The sequence below is a fragment of the Trichoderma reesei genome, assembly GCF_000167675.1.
Source record: "Trichoderma reesei QM6a unplaced genomic scaffold TRIREscaffold_4, whole genome shotgun sequence".
Taxonomy (NCBI): Eukaryota; Fungi; Ascomycota; class Sordariomycetes; order Hypocreales; family Hypocreaceae; genus Trichoderma; species Trichoderma reesei.
The window spans coordinates 740,556-768,314 of NW_006711151.1; the positions used below are offsets into that span (position 1 = coordinate 740,556).

A 27,759-nucleotide genomic window follows, 5' to 3' on the forward strand; every position below is an offset into this window, starting at 1 on the left:
CTTTGATGCTGATACTACGATGTACAGTGTGCTCCAAGTAATATGTAGGTATGTATATACAGTATGTGCCTCGTAAATGCGTTGGTAGATAACAATGGCTGCGAGAGTGACTTCTGACGTCTGCCGGGGTAAGGGGGGCACATTGTTGTGCGATGACATCCGGGATGCTGATGCTGTACTGTAGGATGTTTCGTGACCTCCAATTGCTTTCATTTCCTCACATTCTACGAGTTGTTTCCGAGTCAGCTGCACATGCGAGATGCCTCTTCTTTACAAGCACAGTTGAGAGACTCCAACATCAATTGCACCTCGTCCCTCCGCCTCCTCATCACTCACCCCCCCAAATCACTTTCCATGCCTCTTCCAGCTCTTCCTCTCGTCTCCGCAACCCCCGGAACTCGCACCAGCTGGCCCCCCCTTCGCCCCCACTTTTGGTACGCCTGGTCCGTGCACCGACAGGCCCAGGAAAACAGCGCTAAACCGCTTTCCTGTGTCTCCTCTAGAATGCAGCACCGTAGCTGATTAGATAAGCTAGTTGCGCGGTTCAGCCTTGCGGCTGCGTTTCTTGGTGGAAAACACGTGCTGGTTGGCTGCGCTTTTGCTGCTGCTTTTTCTTTACTTTCTCAAAAGATGGAAGCTTGATCGAACGACTGAAACAACACGCTCCTCGTGCACGCAAAGCACCGAATCGAAATCCACCACATGAAAGACTGATTCTCTTTTATATCAAATCTCCACTGAAGCATTTTTCTATTCTTTGCGCCGCCTCTCTGTCTCGCCACGGTAAAAAACATTCGCGAAAACACAACCACCATAAGAAAAAGCAAAGGGAACCGCGAAACCGCGAAACCAAACTTCAGCCTTGCGATTTCTCCGACGAGACTGCTCCGAGACCCAACCAGCCAGAATCCCATCCATCCAGTAGCCCCTTGGTCGACACGTCGTCTGGGGCATCTACAATCATCATACAAACCGAAAGAGAAATCGACACCTTATAAGATCCACGCGCAAAAAAAATGGCCGTCGCACCAGCCTACCACGAATCTCTCCCATGTACGTCCACCTCATCCCCCATCCAACATCTTCCGCAAGGAACACGCCACAACACAGCCATAGCAAAAATCCCAAAGCGCCAGACACTGACTCCAAATCACCAAAACAGACATCGACCCCGAACCCTCCCCGGAAGCCCTCTCCGCCGCCCGCGCCCTCATCGCCTCCGAACAATCAACCTCTTCCTCTTCCTCTTCCTCTTCTTCCTCCGCTGCCCTCCCACCCCTCAAAGAACCATCCTTCTCGCCCGCGATATCCGCCCAACTATCCCGCATCCAATCCTCCCAGCCCCCCCAACCCCCTCTCGACCTCTCCCGCTACGAAGCCCAAGAGCTCCCCCCGCCCCCTTCTTCCGACTCGTCCTCACCACCCTCAGAGGCCACCGCCCAGGCCACGCGACGGGCCCTGCAAAACGCCTTCGTCTCCTCCTCCTACCTCTCCTCCCGCGCCCAGAACCTCGCCCTGCTCGACGCCCACGGCCGCAACGCCTGGCTCCTCTCAAACTACCACCTCGAGGCCGAGCTCCGCTCCCTCGAGCGCGACCTCGCCGCCGCCAAGCGCGACATCGACCTCGTCAATGCCGCCCGCGCCGCCCGCCAGACCGACGTCAAGGCCGAGATGCAGACGCTGGAGCACAACTGGCGCGAGGGCGTCGGGAGGGTCCTCGAGACGGAAATCGCCGTCCAGGAGCTCAGGGAACAGATCCGGCACGAGTTGAGGACCAGGGCTGCCGCCGCCGAGCCTTCTCAGTCATGACGACTAGGATACCCGACTGTCGGTTCCTCCACTATCACTTCTTTCTTAGACTTTATCATCATATCTCGTGCAGGCTTCCTCTTTACATGTACATAGATTCGCCATTGATATTTCCTCATCTCTTGTTCCTACATATACTAGGTACCTAGCGGTACGAGGCAGCGTCAACCAAGGCCGGGACCCCAGATACCACACACAGGTACATGAGTCGGGCACCGCCGACGTGAAATTCGGGCTAGCTATGAAGTTGACGAACAATTCACATTTCACTGCCGAATGATCCATGTCAAGTAGAATACATTCCTTTTCTGCTATGATTAAAGAAAGTAGGTGCAGAGGGCAATTACGGCGGTATCAAAACGAGCGATCACCCCAATCATCCCTCAAGAGATATTAGTCGCATTGATAACGGTATCAAACAAGGTATCTGCTCAAATAGCATGTCTCAAAGGGAGTGAAGAGCGACGGTGAGATGTAGGAGTAAAGGAAAAACAAGAGAGAAAACACATAGAGTATCCCGAAAACGCCGGTAGCCGTGCCCGTTACATAGGGCCTCCGATAGAGCGAGCAGACGTTTGCACGATGTCGCAATCGGCCAATGTAAAATGCAACCCTTTGCCAATACCCCAGCCCGCTCCCGTCACCTCCGTAAAACCGATCTGTAGAGCCCATCTAATGGTCGGTAGCCTTTTCATGTCCAGAAAATCCTGCCTCTGTAAAACTGCCAGTGTCGTCACGACCCCCCTAAACTTATACCCGTACAGACATTATACACCTCGATGCAAACGATACAAAGGTACATGTAAAAATGATGCGCTTGTCCGTTTGGCAGCTTACTCCTGCTGCAGGGGGTCCATCTCCTCGACACCCGTCTTGACTCCTTGGTATCTTGTCCTTCGCAGGAGACCCTCGACGGGGCCGAGGAGCCGTTGGAAGGCATTCTTGCCCAGCGTAGCCACCTTGACGTCCGTCACAGCCACGACACTAGCGGCTCGCGGAGCGTCATTGAGCAGTGCCAGTTCGCCAAAGAAATCGCCCTTGTTGTACGACAGCACCTTTTCGGTTCCCTTGTAGGCAGCTGCTTCGCCACTCTCGAGAAGGTAGAAGGAGTGGCCGGGATCGCCCTCATGGATGATGGTGTCACCGGGCGCGAACTTTTGCGTCTCGAGGGCATCGGCAATCTTGGATCGTTCGTAGGGGGTGAGCGAAGAGAGGATGGGCACCTCCTCCAAGAAGCTCTCGTACATGCGTCTTCGGGCAAATGTCGACTCCATCAGGATGCGACGGAACGTCACTCGGTCCAAAGCCCACAGCGTGCAGCTTCCTTCGGCAGAGATGATGGTTGCCGCACGAGGCGCGTTGTACATGAGAGCAAGCTCGCCAAAGGAGCCGCCAGCCTGGATGTTGCCGACTTTGTTGCCCAGTCCGTCCGGCCCGGGCTCGATGAAGCCACAAGGGTTGACATAGACGTCGAACGAGCCTCGCTCAACCACGTAGAAGTAGTCGCCAGCGTCTCCTTGGCTAATGACCTGTTGTTTCGCTGTTAGCGACCGGGAACATTTGCGGGTATTTTGATGAAGATGCGTCTTTTCTGTTTGATCGGGGACGGTGAGTGCTCTTACCTTGATGCCCCTGGCGGGAATCGGCTTCTCGACGAGGGCGCCCAGAATCTGTGCGCTCTGCTCATCGTCCAAGTGGTTGAAGAGGAAATTTCCCTCAATGGCGTGCTTGAGTCGCTCAATCTGCTCAGGCGTCTTTTCGGTAAAGGGAGGAGTCCAGTTGTCATAGCTGTCAGCGCTCGGCTTCAGAGACTCTGCTGAAACGGACGTCCGACGTCCAAAGTTGTACTGTGCCGGATAGCTGTCGTTGGTAGGGGGGCCTCTCATGGTGGGTGGAGCCTCGGTTGATGCGTCGCCGCCAAAGGCTCCTGAGAAAAAGGGGTTTCCGGGGGCCAAGTGGTCGCGGTCGTGGCCGTGGTCGTGGCCGTTGTCGTTGTCGTTTTCTTCCTCCTCCACGACGCTGTGCATCACGCTGGAGGCCATGGGCGAGGTGCTCCCGCCAAACGGGTTGCTATTGGCCCCAAACGGGCTCGAGAATTGACTAGACATCATGGCAAAGTGGCTGGTGGGCGAAGGGCAGAATCGCGGCGATGGGGAGAATCCTGGCGAGGGGGTACCTCGGTCGCGAAAGATGGAGAGGCTCGCCGCTCGTTCGGATGCTAGTCGCGAGTTGAAGAAGTCGGCGCAGAACTGGAGGATATCGGACGGACAGGTCTGCAGAACCTGCCGATTGAGAGCTTGAATCTCATGTTGGTAAGCTTCTGGCAGAGACATGACCAGTGAAGGTGTGCTTGAACGCTTTGAGTGCTTTTAGGTGGTCTTGAGTGCTTGGTGATGGCTGGTATCAAAACAGGTAAATGACGTAAAACTCGAACAAGAAGCAACTCAGAGAAGGAGCGTAGACGAAAGGTAAAGACCGGAGTGAGTTGGACCTACAGCTTGCGCGGGAGCGGGTCTGGGAAGCAGAGCCGTTTTGTATGCGCGAAGCTGCGCGATGAGAATTAGCAGCACGCTACCAGGCTGCCGGGGTTGGGGAGAACCGGGTGGCCCGCCATCGCAGACAAGACTGACGGGAAATTCAAACAGAGGGGCCAATCGACAAGGGCTGTCAGTCGTGGGCATTTTGGCACACCCCCCAGGCCTGGCCTTGACGGCGTCGTACCGGGGAGGCCGAGATGCGAACGACTAGAGGGGAGGGCAGGACAAGGGCAAGGGCTGCCTGGCACCCGATCGGGCGGCATGGCAATGGGCTGGGACGGGCATGACCAGAGCGAAAATGAGAAGGCAAAGGGCGACGGAGGGCAAACCGGCCAGGCTGGGGGCTGCAGAAACGGCGGCAAACGAGGCACAAACGCAGCGCCTTTGTCCCTGCAACAGGCCCAAGGAGCACGAGTAGGGGGGAGAGGCAGAGGTGGCGGCCAAAAACGTCACCAGCGCGCTACCTGTCCAGCCGAGGACAAACCCCCCCAGTCTGGCGTTAAAGAAAAGGGAAATGATGCACACAGAGAGCAATGAGACAAGAGGAAAAGCTGGTACCTACCGGCAGTTTAGCGGTGCAGCAGCTGGATGCGGGACGCTGCGGGTAGACGTCGACGAGATTAGATGAGGGAGATGAAAGAGCAGAGAGGCGATAGCGCGAAAAGGGTCGGAGGAAGACGAGGGGACGGAGGAGGGGTCGTGCGACAGGACAGGACAGGACCCAGAAAGGCGCCCGTTTGGATCGACCGAACGAACACACGGGCAAACGAAGAGGCACGACAAAGAGGGGCCGAGCCTAGAAGGGCGAAGCGGGAGGACGGGCGTGGGGAAGGGGAAAAAAAGGGAAGAGAGAAAAAGATGACGAGCCAGAAGGTGAAGGTTCTTGGTGGGCCAATGCCCGGATCAATGATCAATGATGCTCGCGGTGACGGTGGCGATGTTGTCTGGATTGTGTGGGCTTCTGAGGGATGATGATGGGAGGGAGAAGTTTGGGGAGCGACGGTTGGAGGAGAGGAGAGGAGAGCAGAGCTTTGGGTTCTACAGCTTTTGGCAGGAAGCACCAAGGTGGTAGCAGTTGCTCAGCGCGGAAATGGGGCAAGAGCAGCAGCAACGAAAAAGCAAGAGCTGGCTGAGCTGGAGGGCAAAAAGAGCAGTGGCCACCCAGACGCCAACAGCGCAGAGTTACAAGGCAGCCGTCAGCCAGCACCCAAAGCTACCGTAGCCTTCTACGTAATGGCAAGGATTAGCCGATGGCAGCACGACGCAGCGGTGCAATGGTTTCTCTCTCTCTTTTTCCTGTCTCTTCACAGCACAAAAAAACCATGGAAAATTCCGCAAGCGAAAAGTTTAAAATGCAATGGCTTATTAGCAGCCGATGTTCTTTGGCTGATCCAAGGCGCCATCCATTCAGTTAGGCAGAGTGTATTAGAGTGAATGCAGCAAGAGGTGGGGGTTTGAAAGGCATGGGAAGGAGCGCAGAGAAGCCCAAAAGAATGAAAGAACAAGCGGCAAGGGGCCTGCGGAAGCTTTCTAGAAGCGTCGCACGGGCCCTCGCCTGCCCAAAGTCGCCTCCCCACCCCTCCCTCTTGCCCTTTCGCTGGACCTTCCCTGGACCTTCCCTGGCGCTGGCGCTGGATCCCCTACAGGACAGGCTGCCTGCTGTGCCCACCAAAATCATTCCAGCGCCGTTCCGCCAGCCCTTCTGTGGCCTCTGCTTCCATGGATTCTTCTGCAGGGCCCGAAAACAGGGCGCTCTCGCAGCCTGGCGCGCCTCAGCTCAGGCTCGGCGCCTTTTCTAGCGGACGCCTACCGCTGTAGCGAATGAGGTGCAGGCCGCTTTACAGGAGGTACCTTACATACTTAGGGAGGTAGGCTCTCCGGCACCAGACTCCAGTTGCAATTGTTGCCTCTAACATGTGACGGCCGCGTGAAACGAAATGACCCCCATTCTCTATACCGCAACGCCCATAAAGAGCAAGTAATAGATGGCTGGAGGTGAACTCTTCTCCCCGCCTCGTCATGTGGACAAAGATTCAAGAAACAATGAAGAAAGAAAAAGAAAAAAAAGAAAAGAAAAAAATGTCTTACCCTCATACAGACCCTGTCCCGTCACCGCAAAAAGAAAGCATGACTAGTAGTAGTACCCAGCTCGACCCAAAAGGACACCCCGTACTTGCATGGGCTTTTCATCTCGTGGCAGTGGTGCTCTTTGAATTGTCCTCATTTCGGACCTCACACGCGCCCTGCTCTAAGTGGCCACGACCCTGGGCCTTCCACGCCTCTAGATGCCCAACCCGGCAAGCCACATTTTCTTGGGGGGGATCTCGTTGTTTCTTTCGTCTGGTCCCTTTTCTTTGACAGCTGAAAGATCCAAGAGGAACAGTAACAAAGAGAGGGATTCTGTTCCTTTCCAATGCGACCCGTGACAAGTGCCTCATCAGCGCACGTCTTACAAGCACAGCTGATGGCGCACGGTAAGCACTTGGTCCTTCTGCCCCGAGGGATTGATTGCAGCGTGCATCACCGTCCACTCTGGGTGCCAGTTGCGCTGCTTTACGTACCTACATCGACCACGTGTCGACCAGAGAAACCAACCGGGATACAAAAAAGAGCTGCAGTCATTCTGAGCACATGTGAGCAGCGAGCCCAAACACAGGCGATTCCCGCATTGATGGCCACGGGGTGCTCCGTATGGCGCCGCGCAAGAGATTAAGGTGTGTATAGAATCGGGCCAGGGGTGGCCAGATTAAGCTGCCCGGGCAATTATTACTCGTTCCCCCCCAGAAGATGCAGCAGGTTGAAATAACAGCTACTACTAGTAGTCGATACCCGTAATTAACGTCAATAGATCTTGTCACAAAAGAAGCGTAGAAGAAAAAAGAGAGAAAAAAAAAAAGGACTTCTTTGGTTCTTCCTACCGCTTGCGGCTTTGTGAGGCGTCGCAGAACCACCCACTCACACCTTCTTTGTCCTCGTCCCCTTTCGGAGATGACCTTTCAGACAGGAGACAGCTTATCGACCAGAGACAATCAAACGAACAATCATGCCATGACTCTGACCAATATCCGTGTTTCTACAACACGTTTTGGAAGACTCAACGTTGCATTTTCTGCTTTGTTTGGTACCTGTCTTGGTGTGAATCGTCTCCTTTTCCTCGAATCTGTAAACACTGCCGTAGCTGCTTCAGACTCTCGGACTTCCCAAGTACCGCCATCTGCCGGGCCTCCAACTGACGTCGTGCCTCCTTTGGTGGCAAAGTAGGGTTATTGCCTTCCGTACTTGATTACGTCCATTGCGTTTCTTCTAGTTTCATCGATACCAAAACAGACGGAATCAGGAGAGAGTACGAAGTACAGATTCGTTCCCCCCCTTTTCAGGCTCCTGGAGGATTCACGCGATGGCAAACGGGCTGGCAGCTGATTAACGCAAACGACTATGCCTTTGCCTCTTCCACGCATCAAGATTCCCGTACACCAGCTCGAATGTCAGCATTCTACAAGGACGTACTTACGAGTAGCTTACCTACCTTACCTACCATACACGTACCAACGTAGGTACAATGCTGCAGCTTGAGTCAGAGTCTCGCACACACATGCCTCTTCAGCTTCCATAGATGGGCAAAGTGGCTATATATAGAGCTCCTCTCATGCGAGTTTCTATTTCCTGCATTAACGCCGCCTCCAATTCGGCACTTGTCAATTAACAGCGTCGTGGGTGAGACGCTGACTCCGGCAGCCCAGCGGAAACGCGGCTGTCCTACCAAATACTATCGCCCACGTGAGACTGAGCGGCCTGCTCCCTCTGCGGCACATCAAAATCTCTCCCGTGGCTATGTACAAACATTCTGGACAGGTTTTCGGTCCAGTTTGCCCTTTGCCCCCCCTTTCAACTAGGGTATCGTTCCATATTGAGAACACAATGCGTAAAAATGAAGAAATCAAAACCATGTATCCCCTCCCTCATTAGCCTTTGAAAATAAGAAACGATGTGGTGAATATAGTTGCAGCCCGGCAACGCCGTCGAGTCCCCCACCAGTGTGAATAGATGTTACAGACCAAAGAGAAAGAAACATAAGACAAATCAGCAAGGAAAAGTAACGGAACAAAAGAAGAAAAGCCCAAAAGGAAAAGGAGTATATCCAGGCTTGCTAGTGTTAGCCAAAGCCTCGTGGCAGATCATCTCATCTGCCAGTACTTATAGCACTGACAAGGCTGCGCCCTGCTTCCCAACTGCGATCCATCCACTCTATTCATGTGTGGGTGTCCTGTCGATCGCTTGGCCTCCCATCGTAACGGGTGCCCTGTCAGCCACTTAATCTATCCAAAACCGCATACCTTGAAGCCACACTTTCGCTCTATCGTGTTTGGGAGGTGGCTCCGGTTCTCGGAATAATGACCGCCGAGGACTTGTGCTCAGAACGGCGGCAAATTGCGGCAAAGCCGCTGCTTCTTTCGTCTTCTTTCTTCTTCCTGCTTTCATGATCCGACGGCCAAGCAAGAGTCCAAGACGCTATCCAGCATATCCATGTCGGTGGTTTCTGCCCCTTCCCACCACATCTCGTTATCGATATCCATTGCGTCTGGGTTTGCGCCGTTGGCCAACTCTGCCTCGCCGTTTGTTAAGACCTCCTCGACTCTCGGTTCGGGGGGGTCACCATTGACCCAAGTGTAGTCTGTCCAGTTCTCGAGCTCGCCCTCTCGGTATCCGTACAAGATCTGGGCTGAGATAATGGGGAACTGTGAGATTCCGCAGTCCGCCATCTCCAAGGCAATTCGAACATCTGCAATGCCCAGGGGACCTCTCTCGCTGGCAGCCTTGGACTCGACGGGCAACAACCCTGCTTTGTCTCGGGTGATCTCGCCTCTCTGAGCCGCATCTTCTTCGCGATGAAGCTGTTTGCTGTACTTGTGCGTCTGGATCCATGTGGTTCCCACGCCGTAGCCTGCGCTGCCAGAATCACCAGGTCCGTTGCTTCTGGTGCGGCTGAAGATTTGCGTCAAGACTTCCTTGATGAACGTCTCGGTAGCAACAGACATGAGCTGGGGTGCATCCGATGCGTGGCCATTGACAAGCCCAGCCTCGTAGCAGAAAGGGAGCATTCGTCCCGCTATCTGTCCAGTATCCGGAAACTCGCCAGATTCTACGGCGAGAGGTTGTGTATATCGTTTCCGAATCTCCAAGTCAAAGTCTGGAGGTCAAGTTAGAAGAGACGGAAACAAGAGAAAGAGGGAGTCGACCACGTACTCATGTTATTGATGCCGCCAGCCGCGCTTGGCGGTACGTCTGTCGCTACCGATGGTTTCCGATGCGACTCGCTAAACATGTTCGCCAAGCTCTCGTGAGGATCATACTGTTTTAAGAGGCTGGTTAGGATTGGAACAGCTGCCAGGAGTGACTGGTTGATTAGAACGAACCTCGTTTTGTGTGAGCTCCTTGATGCGCCGTCGATCCCGGGCGGGTAGTTGCATCACTTCTCCCTTGACCCTGCGCTCTGCTGCGTCACCCGACACAGGTTTGCTGCCTGTCGTCGCCGTGGGTTTGTCGTTAGCACTGACCCATGGCGCAAGGCCTGGGTCGGGCATCTCCCGGGTGACATTGCCATAGATGGCAGCAATGAGCTGGTTATGCAAGTGGTCCTTCTCGCCCGTTGGTGACGACAGGATCGGGTCGATTCGACTAGAGTATTCGGCCTGGTTGAGGCGGCCTGTTATATCACATGATGAGCATACAGCAGCGGTACTGATGGATAGGAGCACAGGCAATGCCACAGCCAAGGCCATATGAAAAGTCATACCAGTCAAGAATTCCGTAGTGGACTCTTTGTATATGATCCATTGCTCGGGGCTAATGGCGGCTTTCAGGGCGGTATAGAGCGGTTCAAGGTCAATTCGAGACGGTATGATCTGGCTCGTCTTGACAGCCTTCTGAGAGCCCGGCGCCGTGAGCGTCAGCGACTTTGTCGATAAGACAGGCGTCGAGACGCTGACGGCCGGGCGGCTCAGGGCCGCGGGGTCGATGTCGGGCATCGTGGATCGCGGAGAGACGACGGGAGTTGTCGCGTGCGGCGGTTGAGCGGCGCGCAGCGCGAGGGCAGGCTCATGGGGTGACGAGCGGGATCAGAGACACCATGCGATCGCGGCAGTGCGGCTATCTTGATGAAAAATGCATGGTGAGGCCGAGAAGCTGATGGCGGACGAAGTGTGTTTTGGCTTGCGGGCGGTGCGAAGGAGTCGAGCTGGTTGGAGTGAAGTCGGAAATTTTGCCGCAGGAGTGACGGATTCGGAGGCTTGTACTCTGCAGCGCAACCGCGGGCGGCTGAGGTGACCAGTACCCCCTTGCCGGGGGGGATGTCGTGCTTAGTGAAGGTTGCGGCTACCTTGGTGCTGGCGAGACCGGCCAGAAGCTACATCCCACTTTAATAGACTTCAGCGCGTCTCTGCTGTACAGACAGCGCGTTGGAAGACAATTGAATACCTACCTACCTAGTAGTACTTACCTACCTACAAGCCTCAAACTTGAACTCACTTCTCTCCTCCAACCCGACTTTACCTCACCTGTCGCTATATCCCTTCGACTCACTGCTTCTCCCCTTTCTTCTGCTGCATTTCTCACCTTCGTTTCAAGTCGTCACTGGCCTCGACAATGCAGCCATGGCACCAGATCGCGTCGCTAATGCCCTCGACAATCTGATAACCCAAATCGTCCCCCCTCGAGGCCCAAACGAAGGCCAGGACTCTTGGCTGGCGCGGTATAACCTGAGCCATGAGCTCGTCAGGACCATCATAAACAAGTAGGCCCGTCTCTGCAGAACTGATATTGCTCGGCTTGCTCAACGGCCAATCTGTCACAGTCCTCCTGATCCCGACATCTTATCGGACGTTGATCGAGCCGCCGACTCCATCAAACGGAAGCTCATCCAGAGCAATCCCTCCCACGCCCTCAGATTCTCAGATCTCTACTCTCGGCTACTTGCGCTGCCAGTGCTCAAGTCGAAATGGGCAATCCTCTATCTCCTCTACGCCCTGGCCGACTCTCCAGATCCCAGAGCCCCGCCTCCTCCCCTCAGCATAATCCAGCCCTCTTCCTCAAACTATCGCGAGGCTGTTGCGCGAGATGCAGTCAAGAAGCGCGCTAGGGCTCGCTCCAAGTCTATTCCCTTCGCAAGGCTGGAGGATGAGCCAATGAGAGACGCTCCGCCCCTCGAAGAGCTACCACACAAGCCGGCACACCAACCATCCAGAGAACCGAAACGCAGCGCCGACGAGAGGCAGCCCCAGAGCGAGCCGGTGAGAAGAGATGTATCCGTCAGGTCTAGCCTGCTGTCCAACAATTACGCCGAGATCGAGCCTTCGGAGACGGCCATTCTACGTGATCTGCCATTCACACTACAAGGCGTATCATCCACGACCCTACCCTTTGTGAAAGACGATGTCCTGAAGCTTCCGGCTACGCTCCCTCTGCCGCTCGTTTCCATCCTGCACACTCTGGCTGAGCCCTCGTTGCTCTACCGACGCCTCCATAACTTCTGCCAAACCCCCGCCAATGGCCTCTTGGCTCAGAGCCTGCGCTCGGCGATTAGCAACGAGCTACGATCATATCTAACATTAGTCGCGACCCTCGAAGGCCAGATTCGAAAGGCACTGTCTTCCCTGGACGAAACCGCACCCAGAGGAGGGATTGGGAAGACGGGCGTCACACTGAAAAGATGCGTAGTATGGACACGAGAGGCTACAATGGGGCTGAGACTCCTCACGCTGATCGCCGAAGAGTCTGAGGAGAAAAAGGGCGGCCAACTTATTACCCTAATACACAGCTTTGCTTCCTCTAACGGAGACCCCGTGGTTGCCGCGTTTGCAGAGCGGCTGCTGGGCAGCTTCACTCGGCCATGGTACGGTATTCTTCGTCACTGGATTTACGACGGAGAGCTGTCAGACCCGTCCCTCGAGTTCTTCGTCCGGGTAAAGAACATTACCCAAGATGCTGTGAGAGTCAAGGGCAATGTTTGGGAGGACCAATACGAGATGGCCCAGGACATGATTCCGAGCATCATCTCGCAGGAGTTTGCTCAGAAGATATTTCTCATTGGCAAATCGCTCAACTTCATCCGACACAACTGCGGCGATTCGATGTGGGTCGAGGAATACTCCAAGGCTGCCTCCAAGGAGCTCAGGTACGGTGACACGGCAACGGTCGAGGTATGGATCGATGAGGCGTACAAGACAACAATGAAGCGCTTGATGGACCTGATGGAGACAAAGTTCCGTCTGTTCCACCACCTCCAGGCCCTGAAGGACTACATCCTGCTGGGAAAGGGCGATTTCATCGCCCTGCTCATGGAGTCCCTTGCTGCGAATCTGGATCGCCCTTCCGGCGCCCAGTATCGACACACTCTTACCGCTCAGCTGGAGCATGCCATCCGTGGCTCAAACGCCCAGTACGACTCTCCCGAGGTGCTGCGGCGGCTGGACGCCCGCATGCTCACGCTGTCTCACGGCGACATTGGCTGGGACTGCTTCACGCTGGAGTACAAGATCGATGCCCCCGTGGACGTGGTCGTGACTGAATGGGGCAACCGCCAGTACCTCAAGGTGTTCAACTTCCTCTGGCGGATCAAGCGGGTCGAGTTCGTGCTCCTGTCGACGTGGCGGGAATGCATGACGGGATCCCGGCGAGTGCTACAGAGCCCCAATCAGGCGGTGGTGCAGACGTGGAAGTCAACGCGAGGTGTGCTCGCCGAGATGATTCACTTCGTGGGCCAGCTGCAGTACTACATCCTGTTCGAGGTCATTGAGTCCTCGTGGGGGGAGCTGCAGAAGCGCATCCGCAAGGAGGACTGCACGCTCGACGACGTGATCGAGGCGCACAGGCGCTACCTCGAAGACATTACGCACAAGGGCCTGCTGGGGCCCAAGCTCCGCCACCACCCCTCCGACAACAGGGAGCAGACGACGTATCTGGACCAGCTCAGCGAGATTTTGCGCTCCATGCTCAACTACCGCGACACCGTCCTCGGCCTGTACGGCTGGACCAGCTCGGAGTACACTCGGCGACAGGAGGCCGAGCTGCGACACATGACGCGCCGCGACGACGACGGCGGCCTCGCAGCCTCCGACAGCGTGCCGTCCGAGTTCCCCGCCCTGCAGGAACGCCTGCGGCACCTCGGCGCCTCGTTCCGCAACAGGCTGCAGATTCTGCTAGGCGACCTGGCGTACCAGCCCGACGTCGACATGCGCTTCCTGGGCGTCGCCATGAACTTCAACGATGTGTACCTGCCGTCGAGGAGGAGGTCCAAGGCCGCCTCGGTGTCGGCAGGGGCAGCGTCGGCAGCGGTTCCGTCAGCTTCTGGTGCCGCATGACGAGTTTGTCAACAAGGCCAAGCATGAGTTCTCTGAGTTGCGAAGCAGGGGGGAGCAGATACCCAGGCGTTTCTCGCTTTTGTATGTCTACTAAAGTACCTATGTCAAAGTTAGGGAGAGGGGGGCAAGAAGTGCATGATGGCGCTCAACAACTTCTGATTCGGGTGCAAAGGTGTGACGATGGCATGAAATTATGTTCTATGTTGCATTTCGAGTACTCTTTTTTTAATGAGCCTTGCACGAAAGTGCCATGCTACTCATCTTCGTGCATGCACCGGTGCAACATTTGACAAAACTGTTTCGAAGACTAATAGGTACAAGGAAGCATGCCATGTTAGCAGCGAGCACACCAAATGACGAGAAACATTCACCTACAAAGGTCCTCTGCCCGTGTCCAAGAAAAAGAGACGACCTCCTCGCGGGCTTCGCTTGTTTCGGCCGCCTTGGTACCTTTTGATTCACCTACGGATTCTGCTCGGATCGAGAAGAACCTGATGTGGCCCCTGACATTCCGTGTCTTGGATGCGCATGCACGATAAGGCCCCGTGCTTCATGCAAGTAATAGTAGGGCCCTTTTACGGGCGATCACCTTGTGCAAGATGCGTAGAGAGTCACTGCGTGTGACAAGACACCCAGGTGTTAGCCCACCATGTCATAGACATGCCACTTATGTTGACTTGGACTTGGATCTCCGTGCCCATCGTAAAGTTTTGTTGGGTTGGGGTCACAGCAGGGAGAAGGAGACCAAAAAGGGGGGAGATCGGGATTGGAAAAGATAGATCTTGCTCTCGTGGCCGATATGCAGAGGCAGGATATGGAGTTGCATGACGAGTATATGGGTGCGTAGCATTCCAAACCGTCCAAGTTGGCCAATGAGCTTGGATAGCTCTGTCTACAAGGGCCCTTGGATGATACATAGCTCATCCGCAGGGAAGCTTTGGTGAGACATGGGGTAGGAAACCAAGAAACCTACTGCAGCAATAGTCAACCGAATCCCAACCAACCTCGCATGTAACCGCAAAAGACCGAGAGCTCTATGGAGGGGGTAACTGAGAGGCCAACCGCTAGTATGGCTGATAGTCCAACTGTCAATCCAATTAAAAACTATCGTGACTCTCGAGATGGAAATCCAGTGAGACGGTAAGACAAGCTGTCCAATAGTATATGGCAGTTTGCGTCCTGCTCCCCGGTTCGTGCTGCTAGCAGATAGACATCTTGGCAGCAGCGCAAACCAGAACGAGCTCCTCCAATCACTCAGATATAGCCAGCTCTTGACGTTGCACCAATCTTATTTGGTTCTCGTAAACCATTCTCGAGACGACGGCGCTTCTGGCCGTACTATCCATTTGTTCAGGTCGGAAGGGATGAGTACCCGAGTGAGACTTACTGAGGTCTTGAAGGGGGTCGGCTCAACCTGCTTGCTGACAAGCCTGAGATCACCAAAACTGGCAGCTGTCTTGAATTTTGGTGCACAATCCTCAAGGATCTCAGGAGACGGCCAATCCAGGGCGTAATGGCAAACAGGAAGAGGCCCAGATTGAGTAATACCACGAGCTGCTAGTCTGTGTTGGCCCGCCTTCGCAAGATTTGCTTGCCATAACGCAACGGCTGGAGGGGGGCTGGTTGCGTTCTGTTGACGCACAGGATAGACTTTCGACGAGATGTCGTGGTATACGCAGATAGGGAGCAGGTCTTCCGACCCAGACATTGTGTCTTGCAGAGCCGCATCGCCTGAGCTAATCCAGTTGTAGTAGCAACAGGAGGCGGTATCGTGGCAGCATTTGACCGCCAGGCGACATTAGTTGGTAGATGAATCGATTCGCGAGCAGATGGCCCTGACTCTCATGACTGTCGTAATCTTCTAGAAAGGAGGTGCAGCCAGGATTCATTACCTTTACACATGAGCCACCGGTGAATGCGAACCTTCCGCCAGGGAACCTAGTGCCGTCTCCAGTGTAGCCTGTAATAGAAATATGAAGCCTGGCCGGCATTACTCGTGTGCGATACAACCGCCTACCCAGCAATGTCCATGCTATATGAAGCTTCCAAAGAAATTCTCGAAAAATTGTCAGCGTCGGGGAAGCCGTGGGAGCTTCCCCTGGTCGCTTCTCCTCCCTACTATTAGTATCAGGCAAGCCGGGGCAAGGGGGTCCCGGAGATGGTGGAGCCGTGCCATGGAGGTCGTCCGACGCAGCGTCTGTATGTACAAACATGGTTCTAGCAACCTGTTCCGATGGCATTATGACATGTATGCGCATACATGACCCGTATTTTTGGCCTGACAATGAGTGGTTATCGTGCAATGATTGATGAAGACTTGCCCGGCGGGCTCGGCCACCACCCTTCATCTGTTGGCTTGCCACGTCAGGCCCGGGTTATGCTGGGCAGCATCGCCAGCGAGGGGGAACATGGGGTTGCCTCCAGACGAAAAAGTAACTTTCGAGGTAAACAGGCTGGCGGCAGCAGTCGGGTGAATTTGCGTCTGGGCGGCAGACGCATTAATGCCCTCGGGCGGATGGATGGGTGCCCTATCGGGGCTCGTTTGCTCTTCAGGACTCTTCGTGTTGTCGACGCTGTTGTTTAGAATCGTACAAAGTACCTTCCTGACGTGATCTATTTTGCAGGTTGCTGCTGTTGGGGGCACGAGATGGACGCCTGCCTGTCCGCTGTCGTGTTGTGTCCCTCGGCCTCACTCAAGGCAGCGTTAGGAGCGACTTGCTGCTTGCTCGTACGAAGCACGCACTACGCTCGCATTTGCGGTACCAACAGCAGGGCAATACCCGAGTCGCGAATTGTCGGTTCGTTGGTAACTAGGGGCAGCGTCAGTCCTCGAGGTACCTGTACTTGGCGCGAATTTCGACGGAAATATTGCAACATACCTATAGTAGATACCTACATGCGGAGCGTCATGTTCCGTGCCTTTGCCCTAAGTTGCTCCAGCAAGGCCGCTCGAGGCACTTCGCAGAGCTCGACTTCTGCTCGTACGAGCAACAGCAACAGCAGCACTCGCACTAACAGCAGCAAGCTTCGATTGCTCTGCCTTCTCCCCCCTTGTCGAGCAGCAACCCTGCAAGCCGGCCTGTCCCCACAATACCCCAAATCTCCCAATTAATCGGAACGTCGGGGCTACTGCTCTAGCAGCTTCTGCGTGTGGCCTGGACAAGACCCCGGTCGTGACGGGTTTCGTTTCGTTTGCCCAAAGCTTGGGACTGTCCGCAAGGTGGTATCGTGTCATTTTGATTAGTGGCATTGACGACGTGTGCAAGCATGAACCAGAGAAGAGCGCTGAAGTTGACGGGATAAGAAAAGCTTTCTGGATACACGAGGTGCTACGAGTACCACGGTCAGCTTAGTGCGCGTCGTCGTACCTACCAACTCCTCCTGTACCTAGGTACTCGTACACGGCAAGGCAACTCCAGGTTTGTACTTGCCGGCCCAGGGCACAAAACAACACGCAAGCCAGGACAAACGGGAAGGCACTCGCACGATGGAAGGCGCGTTGGTGTTGGTATAACGCCTCCACGGGGTATTTCGGGCACAGCTGCGAGGTAGGTAGGCACAGCTGCGAGGTAGGCACAGCTTCAAGGTACTGGTACCTGCCAGGCAGCCCAGGTCTGGCAGCATTTTCGGTTCCCAAACTTTGATCCTGTTGATCAAGGACCTCATCAAGGTTGTTTTCCGCCCTCCCCAGCTGCACGCCCCCCTTTTCCATCTTCTCCGCACACGCCCAGTGGCATTCTCGGCATGAAGAGGGCTCTCGTGCCTGGTACCTTTGTGGCTGAATCCACGGTTGGCGAGATTGCTAGCAGACACACAGAACGAGTCCGAAGTGTATGTGTCGGTGGACAGCGTCTCTGCCCAAGAAGAGTGTCGATGGTAATACAGTACAAGCCACTGCCTGAGTACTATGGTAGGTAGGGTAAGTAGGTAGGTAGGTAGTACATGCCTGGAGTCGGCAACGGTGCTGCGAGCAAAGTTCCCTTGGATCATTGCCGCATGCCCCGTACCTCGTACTAGGTACTAGGTAGGTAGGTACCTACTAGGCCTTTCACACACACCCCAAGCTCAATGCTATGCAGCTTGCCACAGCATCCCCGGATTCTCAAGAGTTTCCCCGGAGCGTCTCTCGTGCGCCCCAACTGGTCAAATCTGACCCCAAGGCCCGAGTCGCACGCCCTTCAAGTCTCTGCCAGCACCGAATGGGTACTTTTCTTGCTTTTTCGACTGCACAAGAGGGCGAAGTGGTCGATGCCGAGGTACAGACGCCGGTACCAGCAACGAAGCTTCCACTACTATTCGCACGCCCCAGGCTCCCGCCTCTCCCCTTCAAACAGCACCTCTGCTCTCTCACGCCCTCCTCGTCTGGCAACCGCCCTTCCGGCCCCCCGTCTATGCCTTCTTTCTTTTTTTCTTTTTTCCCTTTTTTTCCCTTTTTTTTTTTCTGTTCCGTTTATTTTTTTCCCCTGCTATAGTCCAGGTCTCGATCCCCGGCCAACCTGCCCTGTCTGTCTCTCTCCCTCTCACTCTTTATAATTCAGTCTCCCCTCCGCCTGCTCTTCTCGCTTGATGCAGAAAAAGAAAAACAAACAGAGGCAGAGATTTCTTTTCTTCTCCAACTTCTCGCCTGAGCTAGACTCTTCTGCTTTCAAGGCCCCTTTCCTCTCACAACAACCCATCATTGCCCTTGTTCTTCTCTGCTGAGATATCAAAGAAATCCTACTCGTCTTTCTCGTTCTCTTCTTCTCACACCGGCACACCGTTATTTTTCCGTGCTGTTGTTGTCTATCGACGGCTACTTCCCGATAGCTACAAGCATCTAGTCGAGTTTGTCGACAGGCTTCTCCATACGACAGAAGGATTCTTGATTTGCAAGCTGCCCTTTATACTACTCTGCCAGTACAAGAAAATGTTGGTCCATCTCATTTATTGTCTCTCCTGTGCTCGATCTCTAGACTGACTCTTCGCATTAGAGCTTCATCACCGCTTTTACCAAACCTCTCTCGCGTCGACTCAGCTCGTCGCCATCTTCATTCCATTCCCGCACGACACACAATCTCCCCCAGACTACCGACAACATGTCAAGCGGTCAGGTCGCGGCGCCTTATGCTATCAAGCCCTCGCAGCGGGCCAATATTCGGCTGTCGACGTCCCAAGATCTTTATACCACGCTCAGCAGTTCTCTTAGCCCGCTAAAAGGACATCAGCGACCGGCCATTCCTTTCGACAATGCCATGACCAAAGAAGGCGACAGATCCCCAACTTCCGGCATCCTTGAAGATGACTTCGCCGTTCCAGCGCCTCCTCCTCCAAGCCCCGTTAGTTTCAGGGCCGACCGCTGGCCCACGCCAGCCTGTCACTGAAGGGGGTCCGAGTTCTGTTACACTGCCTTCAGCCTTGTCCATCGGACTTGAGCGTGCCCAGCGCACAGCTGAAGGCACAGTGTGGCCGGGCTAGTCCCGGCTTCATCAATCCTTCGTTTCGTTTCTCATTCACTTAGGGCTTAGACGGATGGTTTTTCTCGTTTTCCCCCCTCTCTCCTCTCCGAGATTTGAAGAGGCGGCCTCTTGGGAGTTGGGTGTCTAGGTATGGTTAATGGTCAAATACAGTGGGAAATTGGGCAACGGGTGGAAACACACAATAAAAGCAGTGGGTTTGCCTGCGTTTGCCCAGATCAGCACTTGGCGGATAGCGAGGTACAAGTGGTGGCGGGCTTATGGGTTCACGGGTCGGGAGTCTTTGTCTGCTCATTATCTTTATCTGGTCGAGTCGTTCTCCTCCTGTAATCAAACTGTTCTTGATGCTGTACCACCTGGGTTTTCTCGCTACTGGCAATAGCAAGCCTAGCACGGCAGAAATGCCAATTTCGCGATGCGTACCGGAAAGGAGCTAGCGATGGCTCAGCCTCGGAGTGATACAAGACAAGTTGGAGGAGATTGACTCATAAAGAGCGGTCAGAATACTCGTAGTTTGGCCATTGGATATTATGCCACCTTCTTGGTGAGGAGGATGTAACTACGGAATCTGCATGCACCCAATCAGTCGGGGCCGTTGCCACCGTCATTGGCTTACACGAGACGCAGCTTGGGAGGAAGCCTGCCGCTATTGCCATTAGCGACTGAGGCCGGACGTGGTGGCAACGGGCAGCTGTTTTCTGACCGGTGCAGCAGAGAGCAGAGCACGAGCGGGTTTATTTTAGCCGGGGGGTTTGCAGATGTGCCAAGGTATTGGAGTATGTATGAATGAGATGCACGCCACGATGGAATCCTCTGGAGATGGGAGACGGATCATGATTCGTCATCTGCAGCCGGTCTGATGAAGGTGGTACAATAGTCCAGGTAGGTAGGTAGGTATGCATGCATGATGGATCCTAGAGCCGGGCTGTGATTACGATGAGGCTCTGTTAGCATGGTCCTGGATAGTCGAATCTGCTTCGAGTGGCTGCACACTTGTTCATTCGATGCTCATGGCCTGGCATTACCGTCGTCGTTGGTTTCTCAGGGCTTTCTGACTATGAAGAACCAAGTATTCGGATTATCGTGACTTGCGTGACAAGTGATGTTATCGTGAGTGTGGTGCACGATGTACCATTACAAGGTGCTACCTACTTACCCAGGGTGTCATCGTGGCTTACACGCCATAGTGCTTTTCATATATTGTAACTAGAACCGCATCTATGACGTACAGCATATATAGCTACATAGTATAAGGTTCCCGAATATTGCTTCCATGGTATACCTAGCTCTCACAACATGAGTTGGCCGGTCTTGTGCCCGTCAGACGGACTCATCGATATACATAGGAATTATATGAGGCATAGAACCTTCATTCCGACGATACCTTACTTCCATTGACTCAGCATGTGGTTTCCCTCTATTTGGTGCCTGACAAACATGTTCATCGTGACGTCTAGGTTACAGGAGAGCATCGAGAGTAGAGAGGATACATCGTTCAATATGCAGGTAGATCCGGCTCACCATTTGCGTATTCTAAGGATATGCTAATGAGTGGCTTATTAGATATCCGCACGATTATGGACAAAATTCCAAGTGGATCAAATGCTCAGACATATATGAAAAACTCGATGCTAGATCTAAGGGTTCAACTAGAAGACTTGCTTATATTTTGCATGGGGGAACGGGAGTAGGGGAGCATCAGCGGGACAGATTGGTCTTTGCAAAGTCATTTCAGCTTTACACTACAGACAAAGTCGTCATATTCACAGTACTGGAGCTTCCACAAATGGTCATTCAACTCTCAAGTTGGTCAGTTGTGCAGCTTCCTTGTCATGAAGCCATTGCCGCCCTCTCCCCCTCATCTTTAACAACGTTTAGTGCTGGCAGAAAAGCAAAACCCCTCGATGGAAGCCCCCGATGATCCATCTCAATTCCGTCCATAACCATCTCTCAGAAGTATTTGCAATTTTGGGAGGCGTTGGCAATCGTACTGCAGGATGTGGATGCTTGTGCATGCTTGGCGATCTGAAGCTTTGCTGTTTCTCTTGTTGAGGCTCTCCCCATTAATCTATTTGAAAGAAACTAGCTGAGTATCTTCTTTTATGATTCAAGATCATCTTCTAGGTCTCAGTGCTGCCGGCATCAAATAACCGCACATTGTTGGTTCCTGATTCCTACGATTTGATCTCTCTCGAAAATATGCGGATTCGGCCAACTTACAAACATCCACAGCCGTCGGAATAATGACTACTACTCGGCACTATAGCGACAGTGAAACGAGCTTATCATAGTGTCGCCAGCATAAATCAGTGCCGAAGTATTCGTAGTATCAGCCTTGCCTTATGGCTGAGCCAGATATTAGTGATGTTGATGGTTTTGCACGTCCAGTTGGAGAAGCATGAGCGAGCAATTCCTGGCACTAATACGGATCGCATACACAGCATAGGCTACCTCAGAGGGCCTGGCGAGCCAAATGTCGCAGATGTATCTGTAAAGCAAACCAGACGGGGACCCAAAGTCCCAGGCCTTATGAGGTATGTCCAATGATTGTACATGCTTCAGTACCAAGCCTTTGACAATGATTGCACCTCAAACTTCGAAATACAAACAAAATATCGATAATGTGGGGGAGGGGCACTTTACGCGCCGCCAAATTCCCATGTGCGTTCCTCGTGCCACAAAATACTCCCAAAAACCCGCGCGTCGTGTAAGTACTGCCGACTTCGTACCGCGTCTGCGGGTCGCGTCAACCTGGAATCGATTTTCTACCTAGCGCTTGGCAAATTCCGTTGTCAAGGCAATCTCACTCACTCCTTTGCTCTCTCCTCAATTTTTTCTTTTTTAAAGTTTCCCAACATTGCAACTTCCTCAAAAATTCAAGACTGCGTGCTACGTGCTTTCCCAGCCGTTGATTTCCTCCTTGTTTCATCTTCGAGCAGTGCCTCTTTCCCGGTCTTCACTCCGCGCGTTGATTCTTTGTTAAGCCGGCGTATCCTCACCGTTCCTGCCATTTGATCCTTCGAATTATCGCAGCTGCAGGTTAGGCACTCCAAGGGCAGGAGCTAAGGACACGTGAAAGTCTTTCAGATATCAAAAGGAAAGAAGCAAGGAGGAACAGAGGAAGGAAGCCAGCCCTTCATCCAACATGCCTCGCACCACAAGGAGACGCCAGGTCGAAGCTCCCTCTACAGCTCAGCCTATCAGCAACTTCACCCGCGTCTCCAAGAGCCAGGCGTTCCCCGACACCACCAAGAAGGACGTCGTCGTCTCCCGCAGTGAATCGACGAGGAAGAGGAAAGCCACCGTTGACGAAGCTGAGGGCAACCACGCTCGAGTCACGAGAAGGACCATCTCTTTCCCCCCGAGCAGCGATGACGAACTGGTGGCAGCTACACCGTCGAAGCGCGCGTGTCGGAGAGTCTCGTCAGATGAGGCGGCCCTGAAGGCGGAGGTGAAGCTTGCGGTCAAAGCAGCAGCGCCAGCGCCAGTCAAGCTTGCATCCAAGGCCCCGGTCAAGGGCAAGAAGGTCGCCAAGCCGACGCCTTCACGCGCCGCTGTTGCGCACAAGCCGAGCGAGTCAACCATCATCGCAAAGTCCAAGCAAGACGTCAGGACCAAGACTGTGCAGACAAAACTCGACGCGTTCCGTCTGGCCGGCCAGAAAAAGGAACAAGGCAAGACGTCAGGCATCGATTCCGAATTCGCACCTGAGCTGGTCGACCTGATCCGCCTCCACAAGGCTTTCCTCAAGATTATCACCCTCCAGATCGCACACAGCGGAACCATTGCGCCCATTGACATCTCATCCATCACACCCAACATCTCACGCTCCTGGGGCAAGCGACAGGTTACAGTCGACGACATCCGAAGATGCATTGCCATCCAGACTTCAACACGAGCTGCCGATGTCGTCTCGCCCTTCATCGTGTCCGACTATGGCCGTGGCAAGATCTGCGTAGAGCTGCATCCCGACCATACCAATGGCGCAGTTTCCATCAACGAAGATCGTCTCTGCAGACAGTTCGAGGAGAATCTCCGCGACCTTTGCGCTGGCCGAGCCCATGGTGACAGGGCCGACGATGTGGACGTGCCTCTGGCCAGCTTGACTCTGGATGAGCTGCCCCGCGCTGAAATCAGAAACATGGACACTGGCATCAAAGCCAACCCAATCCTTACCAAGGGACACAATGCCCTGTCAGCGCTCAAGGGAGGAATGCTGGCAAAGCAGCAAAAGAAGGAGTCCAAACAGCAGGCCGCTACCGCCATGGTGAACCCCGACGGCACGAAAATGAGCCTGCTGGACCGTCTACGATACAAGCAAATCGCCAAAGCCAACGAGCCTCTCCCGCTTTCAGGACCAGAGCTCCAGCGCCGAGCGGCCCTGAACCGCGTCATCGACGTCGCCGCGACGATCTCCATGCTCAGCCTGGCTAACCCGGCCTCTCTGCCACGACAGGCCTTCACCATGGGGCTCATCTCGGACAAGCTCAAGGACTCTCTGCGTGTTCCCCTTTCAAAGGAAGAGGGAATGATTTGCGTCCGACTGATTGCCAACGAAGTGGCACCAGAGTGGCTCAAGGTGGTCACCATTGGCGGAAGGGAGAACGTTGTTGTTCAGAGGGGCTCGCAGCCTGTTGATCGGGTACTCCAGGAGCGAGTACAGAAGCTGCTGGCATAATGGAACGGGCTGATTCCGAATTATCTACCTTGGCGTTTCGCACACCGTCCAACACCCGGACACGACACAGAGGAAGGGGAAAGGTTTCTACATTGTTGAATCAGAAGAGGGTGCAGCATGCTTACATGGTTTCATTCATTACATTGCGCTGCATTTTGTTGGCACTTTATATACTTACAGCAGGGGAGGAAATGTTCTACGAGCTTCCGATGTACAAGATGATGCATGCGCTGGAGTATGGAGTTTTGCATAGACAATAAGTCACATAGCATTCTAGATGTACGCTAGACACTCTGAGAGTCTAATGAGAGCATTCTTACAACTCAGTCGACTGCGCGACTTGACTGGAGACAAGGTAATGAGCATTTCGGTGTAGGTTGTGGAAAGCATATGGCGGTGCATGAAAGGGGAGTTGGCGACTGGGCTTTCGCCAACGTCGGTATTACTATCTGCTCAGTCTGTATCCCAGGGAGGCCGTTTCGTTGACAGCAGTTCAAATCACCATGCATTAGTTCCCAGCATCGCCTTACCAAAGACTGAAAGGGTGTCAGCTTCCTCTCCTGACACGGCAGCATTATCCGGCGTACGGACAAGAGACAGCCTTTGCAGTTGTATGCATATGCTTGGAAGCAACCGGCCTCCAAGGAAAGACGCCGAGCCATGGCCGGGTATAAACCGGCCATTAGCGCAAAGATAACAACTTCAAATCAGGGCCAAGGGAAGAATCCTCCAGCGAAAACCCACCTCATGCAGCCACCGAACAAATTCAATGCTCACAGCATACAAACGGGGAAAGGGGGGGTGTTTCGGTTGCAGCCCTCGAGAGCCTAAAGGCGGGCCGATGGCTGCGGGTTCGATGGCTGCAAAGCCTCAGCCAACCAGATACGTCTTCAGGGACAGATTCTTCCGATAAGTTGACGGGAACGGTGCCTGGAGAAGGCTATATGCGGCTTCTTAGCTCGGTTACTTTTGCGGCGAGCTTTACCGGTGCATGGAGCAGAGTAGTAACGGCATGTTTGCCGTGATATAGCTCGGCCAGGATTTCCTCCTCGTGGGCACCTATATTTTTTGTCTTCGATCATGGGTCGTATGCATCGTTCGTTCTCTTGAGGCGGGTTCTATTGTTCTTCACTCTTTTGCCATGGAGATGTTGTTCATGACTTTGTAGGCGCGACATCGATGACTGACACTCTTTGCATTCTCATGGTAACCTGATAAATTCGGCACGCTGCTTCTTGTTTTGATGCTTCGGAGGCTTCTGCACCCTCTACCGGTTTTTTTCAGTCAGTCAAGCCATATTTGACAAGGGGGCTCAACTTATGCACCGAATGAGCGTCGATTCACAATCATGACTTCGACTGAGAAGACACTACCGCCATCCTCCCCAGAGAGCGATGACAGGTCCAGGCTGTCATCATCAATGCCGGACGAGAAAGTCAACCTGTCCGTGGCCGAGCCGGCGGGCGTCTTCTATCGATCAATGTCTCACGTGTCCGGACCTGATGTACTGGAATCATCCGCACCACAGGAGCCACCGCAGTCTTCTGGCCCCTATACTGAAGCTGGAGAAGAAGTATACGACCGCGTGTCCTCGCGCCGCAAACATGTCATCGTAAGCGTCCTGTCGTTTTGCGCTTTTCTGGCGCCCTTGTCAAGCACGAGCATTCTGGCCGCCGTGCCCGAGGTTGCCAAGACATACCACACAACAGGCTCCATCGTCAACGTGAGCAATGCGGCATACATGGCGCTGATGGGTGTCTCACCCGTGGTATGGGGACCGATGAGCCAAGTGTTCGGCAGACGACCGGTAAGTCTGGATGATCCTTGTTGCCTTCGTCCTGACAGTACTCATGCTAAATGGCACAGATGACACTGTTGACCACAGTCTTGTTCTTCCTGCTGAGTATAGCAACTGCGCTTGCTCCGAATCTGGCATCCTTCTTCATATTCAGAGCTCTCTCGGCATTTGAAGGCACGGCGTTCATTTTGCTGGGAGCGTCCTGCATAGGGTGAGCCACCTACTTCGCAATACTACTGGTAGCCAGGCTAACCTGCATATCAGAGACATATATCGGCCGACGGAGCGAGCAACTGCTCTCGGGTGGTTCATGTCCGGCACGCTGATCGGTCCTGCCCTTGGCCCTTGCATAGGCGGCATCCTGGTGACTTACACATCATGGAGGTCCATCTTCTGGCTGCAGACGGCGTTGGCTGGTACAGGGTCGCTTGGTGTCTTCTTCCTTGTACCAGAGACTATCCACCACAAGAAAATTGACGACTTGGAAGGCTGCTCCAGGAAAGAAAAGGCCAAGGCTATACTCCACATGACGAGTCCCATCCGTGTGATGCGGCTGTTCAGATACTGGAACCAGGTGCTGGTCGCACTCGCCAGCTCAGCGCTTGTGTGGAATATGTATAGCTTGCTCACACCGATTCCGTATGTGTTGAACCCGCGGTTCCATCTGGAGTCACCGATGCTGTCAGGCCTCTTCTATCTGGCCCCAGGGAGTGGCTATCTGCTGGGGACGTTCATGGGAGGAAGATGGGCGGACAGAACCGTCAAGGAATGGATCAAGAAGCGCAATGGCGTACGTGTTCCAGAGGATCGATTACGGTCCGCAATCCCGTTCATGGCCTTTCTCGTGCCAAGCTGCATTCTTGTATATGGATGGGCCATTGACAAAGCTGTGGGTGGGATTCCCGTTCCAGTCATCATGCTCTTTTTGCAAGGTGTCGGGCAGCTCTTCTGCTTTCCTGCCCTGAACACTTACTGCTTAGACGTAATGCCTGGACGCGGAGCAGAGGTGACGGCGGCGAACTACTTTGTTCGGTATATGGCAGGCTGTGTGGGCACAGCTATCGTTCTCCCGGCCATTGAGGGCATTGGTGTTGGTTGGTTTGAGACCATTTCTGCCAGTTTAGTGCTTCTCTCGACGCTCGGTGTCCTGGCTACTATTAGATGGGGCAAGGACTGGAGGGAAAGGATTGATGCGAAGAAGAAGAAGTCAGTCGAAGATGACGCCGGCGAAGCGACAGAGGTGGACGATCGACAAGGTGAGGAGAAAGCCGCGGATGGCGAGAAGCCGCGAGAAACAGTTTGATGAGGTGTGCTGGTGCTGAACGGCATATCTTTGCGCTTGTCGACAAAGGGAGAGCCAGTGTAGATATCATTCATCTGTACACTTATTTCATATGGTCATCTTCGCTTCGTCAAGCAGCGTTGGCTGTCAGTCAACAAGAGCGATAACCCAAGCATCCCTGTTTCTAGTGAGGCCGGCATTGCTAGCTCTCGGCAGAGTGTCCGTTGTATGCCGCCAAGCTCCAAGACGTTGCTTCGTGGGCAAGTAGCGCTCGAACTCGAACAAAGAGCAAAGACATCTGCACCTGAATGGTGCTCCCCGAAATTCCCAAATACACGTCTACTTTTGGCTCTGCGCATTTAGATGGTATCTTGTATGAGTGATACGGCGTAGCAAGACCAACACCACTGGCCTAAGTAGTTGAGCATGGCCATAATTGGCATGCATATCGTATTATCGGCAGTAGTGGTCAGTTGTTTGAACTGATGTACCCCGTCTTTGAGGTGCAGGTGTCTCCATATATCGGCAAGAGATACAGCGAGCTTTGCACGACAAATGCTGATTGGGCTGCGACCACACCCTATCCTGTGCGTCGAAGCGGATGATGGTGGGCGGACTGCATTTGCAAGTACGAGTACGAACACCCATCACGAACCATTCATGTCCAGGCAATCCGAATCATCAAGTGGCAGAGGGGCTTGGGAGGTGGCTTAGCGAAGCGGGCGAGTTTCTGGCAGATTGCTGCACGAGAAACCAGTGCGCGGGCAGTTCTTGGCGGCCGATTCATGTCACCCTCGCAACGGCCGGGCCACCTTTATGACTTAGGCCAAGAATCCCTCCACGGGG

The 27,759-nt window shown here is 53.9% G+C and overlaps 8 protein-coding genes across 8 annotated transcripts; 5 read left to right on the forward strand and 3 right to left on the reverse strand.

Annotated features, from left to right (window-relative positions):
• Nucleotides 1–1,016: 1,016 nt before the first annotated feature.
• On the forward strand, nt 1,017–1,809 carry TRIREDRAFT_57923 (uncharacterized protein; the record flags this gene model as incomplete). The annotated part of the gene is made up of 2 exons (XM_006963148.1): nt 1,017–1,053; nt 1,163–1,809. 2 exons carry the CDS (start codon nt 1,017–1,019, stop codon nt 1,807–1,809), a joined length of 684 nt encoding a protein of 227 aa, XP_006963210.1.
• An 833-nt stretch (nt 1,810–2,642) lies between these two features.
• On the reverse strand, nt 2,643–4,142 carry pkar1 (protein kinase A regulatory subunit; the record flags this gene model as incomplete). The annotated part of the gene is made up of 2 exons (XM_006963329.1): nt 2,643–3,338; nt 3,432–4,142. 2 exons carry the CDS (start codon nt 4,140–4,142, stop codon nt 2,643–2,645), a joined length of 1,407 nt encoding a protein of 468 aa, XP_006963391.1.
• Nucleotides 4,143–8,821: 4,679 nt separating this feature from the next.
• On the reverse strand, nt 8,822–10,372 carry TRIREDRAFT_75879 (uncharacterized protein; the record flags this gene model as incomplete). The annotated part of the gene is made up of 4 exons (XM_006963330.1): nt 8,822–9,534; nt 9,591–9,696; nt 9,743–10,050; nt 10,141–10,372. The coding sequence occupies 4 exons, from the start codon at nt 10,370–10,372 to the stop codon at nt 8,822–8,824; spliced, it is 1,359 nt and encodes a 452-aa protein (XP_006963392.1).
• A 624-nt stretch (nt 10,373–10,996) lies between these two features.
• Nucleotides 10,997–13,702, forward strand: TRIREDRAFT_57435 (Hypothetical protein; the record flags this gene model as incomplete). Its single annotated transcript, XM_006963149.1, has 3 exons — nt 10,997–11,136; nt 11,197–11,632; nt 11,693–13,702. 3 exons carry the CDS (start codon nt 10,997–10,999, stop codon nt 13,700–13,702), a joined length of 2,586 nt encoding a protein of 861 aa, XP_006963211.1.
• A 1,254-nt stretch (nt 13,703–14,956) lies between these two features.
• On the reverse strand, nt 14,957–15,410 carry TRIREDRAFT_104867 (uncharacterized protein; the record flags this gene model as incomplete). Its single annotated transcript, XM_006963331.1, has 2 exons — nt 14,957–15,040; nt 15,090–15,410. 2 exons carry the CDS (start codon nt 15,408–15,410, stop codon nt 14,957–14,959), a joined length of 405 nt encoding a protein of 134 aa, XP_006963393.1.
• A 939-nt stretch (nt 15,411–16,349) lies between these two features.
• Nucleotides 16,350–19,073, forward strand: TRIREDRAFT_120688 (uncharacterized protein; the record flags this gene model as incomplete). The annotated part of the gene is made up of 6 exons (XM_006963150.1): nt 16,350–16,500; nt 16,643–17,045; nt 17,094–17,254; nt 17,617–17,621; nt 17,782–17,958; nt 18,673–19,073. The coding sequence occupies 6 exons, from the start codon at nt 16,350–16,352 to the stop codon at nt 19,060–19,062; spliced, it is 1,287 nt and encodes a 428-aa protein (XP_006963212.1). The 3' UTR covers nt 19,063–19,073.
• A 2,958-nt stretch (nt 19,074–22,031) lies between these two features.
• TRIREDRAFT_120689 (uncharacterized protein) lies at nt 22,032–24,093 on the forward strand. The gene is made up of 2 exons (XM_006963151.1): nt 22,032–22,606; nt 22,661–24,093. Exons 1-2 carry the CDS (start codon nt 22,301–22,303, stop codon nt 23,831–23,833), a joined length of 1,479 nt encoding a protein of 492 aa, XP_006963213.1. The 5' UTR covers nt 22,032–22,300; the 3' UTR covers nt 23,834–24,093.
• Nucleotides 24,094–25,181: 1,088 nt separating this feature from the next.
• Nucleotides 25,182–26,934, forward strand: TRIREDRAFT_57749 (uncharacterized protein; the record flags this gene model as incomplete). The annotated part of the gene is made up of 3 exons (XM_006963152.1): nt 25,182–25,640; nt 25,700–25,842; nt 25,896–26,934. 3 exons carry the CDS (start codon nt 25,182–25,184, stop codon nt 26,932–26,934), a joined length of 1,641 nt encoding a protein of 546 aa, XP_006963214.1.
• Nucleotides 26,935–27,759: the final 825 nt, after the last annotated feature.